This window comes from Cupressus sempervirens, chromosome 3 (genome assembly GCF_028749045.1).
Source record: "Cupressus sempervirens isolate cs-2001-9-10 chromosome 3, ASM2874904v1, whole genome shotgun sequence".
Taxonomy (NCBI): domain Eukaryota; kingdom Viridiplantae; phylum Streptophyta; class Pinopsida; order Cupressales; family Cupressaceae; genus Cupressus; species Cupressus sempervirens.
The window spans coordinates 209471513-209479657 of NC_143120.1; the positions used below are offsets into that span (position 1 = coordinate 209471513).

Here is an 8145-nt window from a genome sequence, read left to right on the forward strand (position 1 = left end):
TGTAACCTTGGATTTATAACTAAGTGCTCTCACAAATTTAGCATGAAAATCCTGGCATCCAAATTATAATGAGAGTAGCTTGAAAACAATTCATATGCCAACAAATAAAAAATTATTACAAGATCGAAATATCCATATATTTCCTTGTAAGGTTTGCTGATTGATGGAAATTTAGGCGCATTAAACTACATACCAAGTAGCCCCATTGTGTTGATATGCAATTTATAATTCTCGGTCAATGTTTTTTCACTGATATCAATACTTTCAAATTTGCAATGGATTCCTTGTCTCTGTTAGTGCAGTTGTAGTGTTCCGGATAAGCTCAGAAACAAAATTGAAAGATTTTAAGAGGTGTCCACAACGGTCTAATCCAAAAAAGTTTAGATGGCAATTTCCATCCATTTAAAAATGTGGTTTCGAGTATCACAGTAACAACTATAAAAACCTTGATGCAAGATTATAAAATGAATAACAATGAGATATTTAGGATATTACTGGAAGAATCATTTCATGTATTGCAAAGCACTGAGCTGGAATTTTTTGTAGGGATGGTGCCAGAAAATGTTTACTTTGGCCCTTTCATAAGGTTATTTCTGCAGTTTGGAAGTGCTCAACCATTGATAAAACTCTAAAATTCTTGTCTATTAAGAAAATTACAATCAACCAGTGAATCTGAGGTTTCCAATTACAGGGTCACATTAGTCATTCGCTCAAAACGTTTGATGTTAAAACTTAACAAAGTTCAAACACTAGCATGAAAAGGAGCTCATGGGGAATTTGGTTTGTACTTATTACTGTCCTTGAGAATCTTATAATTTTCTTGTAGCGCATTCAAATGCTGCCTGCCTAGCCCACAACAAACTTTCAGGAATTTGGAGGCAATCTGAATATTGATTTATGTAGTCAAAACCTTACAAAGTTATATAACAATTATGTCATGCTTATATTCCTCGATCTGTTGAAGGAAAACCATGTCCGAAAGATGCTACCTGTCAAAATAAGGTCAAAAACATATACTACAATAATTTTACAAGAAAACATTCACAGGCAGGGATCGCATCACAGTGCATCTTGTACACTGTAAGGAAGCTGCATGGCCATTCCTGCCTGAGTTGATTCAAGACACTCTGGGAAAATTTTGAAAACTCCAAATGACATTTGATCATTTCCAGATTTTCAATATTACTTGTCACAAAAAATGTCATCTGGGACCTGAAAGTTCCATGGCTTGCAAAACCAACGAAGAATCTTCAATGAAGTCAGAATATCTCTTAGATATAAACTCTACCCCTCTATACCTAGGAGTTTCAACCCTCTGTGATGCTTCCCACCTCTCAGCCAAGCCATCACCTTCCAACATTCGAACCACTTCCGACATCTTAGGGCGGTGTCCAGGGTGAAATTGGGTACAGAGCAATGCCACTTGGACCATTTCCTCAAGTTCAACTCTATCATAATTATTTTTCAGATCTTTGTCCACCAGAAGGTCTAACTTTTTCTCTTGATGCAATTTTTTGACCTGAACAATGACAACAGTACAAATTTAGGATCTCTCTTATTGAAGTTATTTGAGATCATGATAATATGTTTTGAAAATGCAGATAACAAGACCCTTGTCATATTAAAAATGCTTCAGCTTGACAAAAAAGTAAAAACCATATATACTTACCCAATCCAGCATCACTCCTTTCTGGTTTGTTGCCTTTCCAAAATCCAAAGCTTTTTGACCAGTAACAAGTTCCAGTAATAGTATGCCAAAGCCAAATACATCAGTCTTCTCAGACGATTGCCCTGTGGAAAGATATTCTGGAGCAATGTGCCCTACAGTACCCCTAACAGCTGTAGTCACATGTGAATCCCTGTGGTCTAGAAGCTTTGCTAGACCAAAGTCACCTACAACAGCTTCAAAGTATTCATCTAGTAGGATGTTTGCCGCCTTTACATCTCGATGAATTATCTTGGGATCACACTGCTCGTGCAAATAGAGGAGTCCCCTTGCAGCTCCTAGGGCTATCCTCTTCCTTGTAGCCCAGTCCAATGCAGGCCTTCCATGAATGTGATCTGTCGGTTTACAGTATCCAAATTAGTTTGTTCAAAAACCAAATTGTGCCCTGGTAATTATCTATATCAAAATCCAAGATTCTATTTACAAAAAATAACACAATAAGGAAATAGCAAAAATTATGAACTAGATTTTATGCCCTGTTACATTTGGAAACCCAAAGAGGAAGTTTATAAGGATTTAAACCTCTCAGACGAGAGGCCACGCTCCCATTGATCATGTATGGATAAACCAAGAGTCTTTCTGTTGAGGTCATGCAAAAACCACACAATCTCAATAAATTTCTATGTACAGCTAAGCTGATCATTTCCACTTCTGTCTGGAATTGAACTTCTCCACCTGCAGCACTGGCATCCTTCAGTCGTTTTACAGCTACATGAGTACCATCTTGCAGGCAGCCCTTGTAAACATTCCCAAAGCCTCCTGATCCCAGAATATTCTTGCTATTAAAATGATCAGTAGCAATTTGGAGTTCCTTGAAATGGAATCTCTTCAAATGTCCCAAGCAAACCTCTGGATCGTGCTGCTCTGCAAGTTCACATCTAATCTGAATGAGAAATCTCCCTGGTGCTTATGAAAAATAACATGAGTAGTTAATAGATGAAATTGGCAATATAAAGGCAAAAGCCTACAACACAATCATGTGGGAGGCTTTGGGTTCTAATCTACTCGAGCTAACAATAATTATTCTAGAATTCAGCCCATTACCAATAAATAAAAGAAATTGGCAACATAAGAAATTATCAACTTGATGTTGTAAGAGATTGGTTACACACCATTGACATCAAAGAAAACTTGTTGATTGTGTCTTTGTCTCCACCACAAGAAAAGCCCAACTCCAAAACCCATTAAACATAAGAGGCCCAGACTTACACCGAATGAGACTGCCACCTTATGTTTTCTAGAATCTCCAGCTGGTACCATACCTATAAAAGGGCTACTTAGCTAAGGAAATCAAACGAAGATTGAAAAGAGTTAAGATAAGGAAATTCCCTCACCTTCTGATGAATTCACAGTGAAAACCATGGGCGCTGGGGACTCCCCAAGACAATTCTGCACAGTACCTCCACAAAGCAAAGGATTTCCTTTGATACTGCCAAATTCCAAACACCCAAACCCCGGAATCAGCACTCCAATCTAAATATCAGTTATCTTTTAGTGCACAAATTTATTCACATGAGAAACATAATTCAAACATAGCGCAAGAGCGAAGATTGTTTGTACATGACGGTTCGAGCATGAGTCCTGGGTACCGAGCCACTCAAATTGTTGTGGGACAAATCCCTGAAAATGGAGCATACGGGTTAAGTACTAAAGCAAAACCTAGCATAAAGAAGCGGCCAAATGGCAAACAAAATATGGATAAAGAGTAGAGCCTTACAGAAATGACAAGCTAGAGATGTTGGCTAGTGATGTAGGAATCGATCCAGAAAGATTATTATTGTTCAGTCTCCTGTTTCGCAACATAATCAATGAAGGGGAAAACATCATTAGCCGTTATCACGCCTATACCCATGAAATATAAAGGAGTTCTTGCGATACTCACAGATAGTTGAGATTTTTCAGCTGACCCAGTGAAGTGGGTATCACGCCGTTAAGTTGATTGTTGGAGAGGTCTAGTGTTTTGAGCTTATTCAGCTGCCCTAATTCTTCAGGAAGTGGACCTGATATTTCATTGTTCTGCAACAGCCTGCATAAAATGTCACAAATATTAGCGCATTCATCCCATATCGTAATGCTCGGGCATTCATTACAGAAAGCGATCTCTTGTTCTTCTCCTTCATAAGAAATCAGTCTGAACGGATACAAACACGTTCTTGTCACAAAAGTCCCTTCCATTACGTTATGTTTTTTCAACCCTATAGACTAAATGCTTTCTAGGAGGGAATGGAGTTTTGTATCAGTTTATAGAGCAAAAAGGAGTCGTATATATGTTTACTGGTGCTCTCACATTGCTTAAGGATAGGAGAAAAGTGTTTGTTTACTTACACGGTCTGAAGATTAGTAAGGTTTCTAATGCCATCGGACAATGGGCCTGCTAAGCCCTGGCTGGGAGCTCCCCTGTCTCACAAAACATACATGAAAGTCAGTCCCTGTGATCATATTAGTAATAGTTAATAGAACCCATCTCTCAAATACGCTTGTAACAGTAAACTCGTCAATGAAGAACAATCTGAAAGTAAAAGGGCAGAAAAGTAATCTCACAAGGCAGTGACAGAGAAATCAGCCGAGCATGTAATCATAGTCCAACTACAAGGGTCTACAGAAGTAGCATCCCAATTGTCCAATGCATTGTGTGGGTCAGAAAGCTTGCTCTTAATACTCATCAGAGCAACAACTGCAACACAAACAACACTTCCCATTTGAAAAAACCGCAAGGCCCCAAGATTTAAGTAACAGGAACCCATTACAGAAATCCATTAGCGTCAAAATCTTAGTAATACAAGGGCATAATCACACATACCTTCATAGTTAACGCCCTTTGGAGAGAGAGCTGCTAAGGCAGGTCTCATACACAAGACTAGCATCGCCCAAAATATGCTCAACCTCCTTCTTTTCTCCATCGAAGAACACCAACACCGCCACCACATTGTTCTTATTCACAGTTGGAGGGAAAACCCAAGATAATAAAAAGGATAGCAAGAAAGAGAGAAAATGGTATTTCTGTATGACAATTTCATGAGAAATGTCTGCCTCCCTCCTCACACGCTCGAATTCATTCCCTCAGTACAAGAAACTCGAACACAACTAATGTTTGCAATATTGAAATCTCACATTCCTCTTTCTCCTCGAAAACTGATGATTCCTGTCATTGAATTTCCCAAATTCCTCTAAAACAGCTCGTGTTTCACGCCTGCAAAGAGATTTGAGCCTCCCTTTCATCCCTCCTCCTGCCCATCATGCCATGCTCTTCCCATTTCTCAATACCACTCTTTAAAAAAATGGAAAAAAGCTGAACCACGATCCCTCCATTGGCAAATCCTTCCGCCTGATTCTTTTGTCAGGCAGTCCTGTACCTACTCCTACGAGGAAACGAGGAAACTCCCTTGTTTGTTTCACAAGCCCCTTGAACATATATCTTATACACCTTACAAAGCTTTATGTATTAATTATCATCAGATCCCAACCCCAACAAACACTAGTGCAACACAAACAAACACAACATTCTTGTTGCTGAACTCTGCAAAACTCATAATGTACGCATTTCCTTAATATAGATATTCCAATACCTCCTAACTCCCACTGCCCTCCATTTTATTCCCCATTAATCTGAGATTCCATGTACATGTAAGCGTTCAAATTGATGTAGGTGCATAACACATGACCTCCTTTCTCTTCCTTTTTCCCCAACATATATCTAGAAAAGTGAGCCCACAAAGCCCACATGACCGTGAAATCGAAACTCATCCATCACTCAATCCTTGCCGGGATTATTTTTATTATATTCTTCAACTTTTTTTAATGGGTTTATTTTAACCATCAACTTTAAATTTTTTTGGGTGTGATTCCCTATCACTTCCACCTCACTTCCACACATGCATACAAAAAAGCAAACGTCCTTCACAACTATTATACCACATTTACTGTACAGAAACAAACAGCCACTTTTGTCCCAAACGACGGGGTTGAAAGATTCACGAAATTTCTAAAATTTACACACATTATGTTATAAGTGACCGCCAAAACCATACAAAAACTACCCATGTTAACCTAACTTCAATGGTGTAAAACAGCCAGGTTGTGCGTGAGGCCCAGAGTTTGACGGGGATTTCGAACGTTTCGATTGATTTCAAATCTACTCTTCTTCATGTATGCAATGCTTGCTAAGCAATTTCCGTTGCACACCCTCTCTTAAATATTGGAATTAGAATTGTTAGTGTGGAATAGAAATATGGATAATAGAAAATGGGGATATATATTCTTATTTTTTTTATTTTTTTATTTATTTATTTATTGAATAAAGCGAAAAGAATGGGGATACATATTCCTATTCTCGATTGGTTCAGCCAGAATTTGATGGAGAATTCATGCACCCAAAATTTTATGTTTTCTAAAATAAGAATCTAAATGTACATACACAAAAATGCTCACACTATTTCTATTGGTTTAGCCTTCATAATCCCCCTCGACAATCATGTAAAATTTTAAGAAATTGTTAAAAACACTGTGTTATGAGCGAAGAGAATAATAAGAGCTTTCCTCTCTTGAATGAATTTAAGTTTTTATTATTTTTGTTTAATAAATATAATAGAAATTACAATAAAATGAAAAATAATCTATTGTTATATACTTTAGAAGTTCTTAACAAAGAAGATCTAGTAGTTGAGAATCTTAATCTCAAGTTTATAGAAATCTTATATGGAAATTTCGAAATCACATTCAATTTTATGCAACAATTTAGTTGACAAGTCGTCTTTTTATAAGAAAATAAGGTTGCAAGCCAAACCATCAAATATGATGCCATTTAGAATATTTTTTGCAAGGTATCCAAAAAGGCCCCTAAAGAAAGTGAGACTCGTACTTGTACACTAAGTCATATTTTGTTGGTCCACCCATGCAACATCTCAGGATTGTTTGTTTTTTAGATCTAAAGCAATTCATTTCATTCAAAAAGGGTAGTTATCATTAGCAGTAACAACTTTAAAGTCACGACTCACAACTATTGTGAAATATTACCAAAAAAAAAAGGTATAAAACCAACAAGTGTTATATCAATTATTGGAGCACACTCAACTAATGAACCCTTTCCCCTAGCTTTGATAGGGTAGTATTTCTTTATTGATATTCAGGATCACATTCTATAGTTTATTACTACATTAAAGATTCACTTCTATTCTCACCAATATTTCCAACTTTGTTATAAGAACCATCTCCAAAATGAAGATATGTATCAAAATTTGCGATCATTCTTTGTCATGATAGATGAAGCTATACATCAATATGTAGGATCGTTCTTTTTTCATCCATCATCAAGATTAAGATAGTTAAAGCAACATTTCAAATCATATTCTATGAGCTATTGTGACTATGAATCTAAATACTCAAAGAAATATTTCATAATGTATCTCTAGGATGAAGATGGTCAATTTGTATGATCCATTGCCAAAATGAAAATTGGTCATAAATTGAATATCTTCATTTTAAAGATGGACCGTGGAGAACAATAAAAAATGATGCATCTTGAATAAGAAGTTATCAAATTGTATGATGCATCACTACAATGAAGCTAGTCAACGATTGAATATCTTCGTCTTGATGGATCATAGAGAATGATAAAGAATGTTGTTGAGAAATGATGCATCTCTGGGATAAAAAAATAATCAATCTTTATGATCCATCACCAAAATGAAGATAGTAAAAGATTGAAATCGTCATCTTCTATATGGATCATAGAGAATAATGAAAAAAATTGATGAAAATGATGCATCTCCACAACGAAAACAATTGATCTTGGTGATCCACTAGAATGAAAATAGTAAAGATTGAATATCCTCAACTTAAGGAATCATCATAGATAACGATTGACAACATTGATGAAAATATAAATGAAATCTTCATCTTGATGATAAATCATAAATATAATTTGAAACATTGATAAAAATTTACTGTGAAATCTAAAAACTCTAAATATTGCAAATGTAGAAAATTTATGTTTCTAATTATCTTAATGTTTTTATTTAGATATAATTTTTAATTATGTTTTTAAAAAATAACTCTACATTTCTTTTTTATCAATGTACTCTACATTTCTTATCATATATATATATATATATATATATATATATATTCTATGTTAATAAGGTTTATGACACAAACATTTATTCATTTTCAATATTAGTTAGTTCTACTAGTTCCATATATATTTAACAATAAGTGTATTAATAAGCATTAAGTAGTTTAGTAGATGCACCTACGTAATGAGCTTTAATGATTGAAATGTTTGGATTAAATTAGACCAATATTTAAGATGATTGTTGTTAATTCAATCATTATCATTATTAGAAATTGTCTTGTTATTTTTTCTATAATAATTCAATGCAAAAGAGTGAAGGATTATGAAAATAATTATTAGGATTTTTTAA

The 8145-nt window shown here is 35.4% G+C and overlaps 1 protein-coding gene across 1 annotated transcript; it reads right to left on the reverse strand.

Moving 5' to 3' along the window:
* Positions 1–871: 871 nt before the first annotated feature.
* LOC149565555 (protein CLAVATA3 INSENSITIVE RECEPTOR KINASE 6-like) lies at positions 872–5247 on the reverse strand. The gene is made up of 11 exons (XM_089819083.1): positions 4527–5247; positions 4268–4400; positions 4052–4123; positions 3609–3752; positions 3444–3515; positions 3287–3346; positions 3061–3155; positions 2839–2988; positions 2249–2590; positions 1670–2061; positions 872–1519 (listed from the first exon to the last, which is right to left on the reverse strand). The coding sequence occupies exons 1-11, from the start codon at positions 4651–4653 to the stop codon at positions 1202–1204; spliced, it is 1905 nt and encodes a 634-aa protein (XP_089675209.1). The 5' UTR covers positions 4654–5247; the 3' UTR covers positions 872–1201.
* Positions 5248–8145: the final 2898 nt, after the last annotated feature.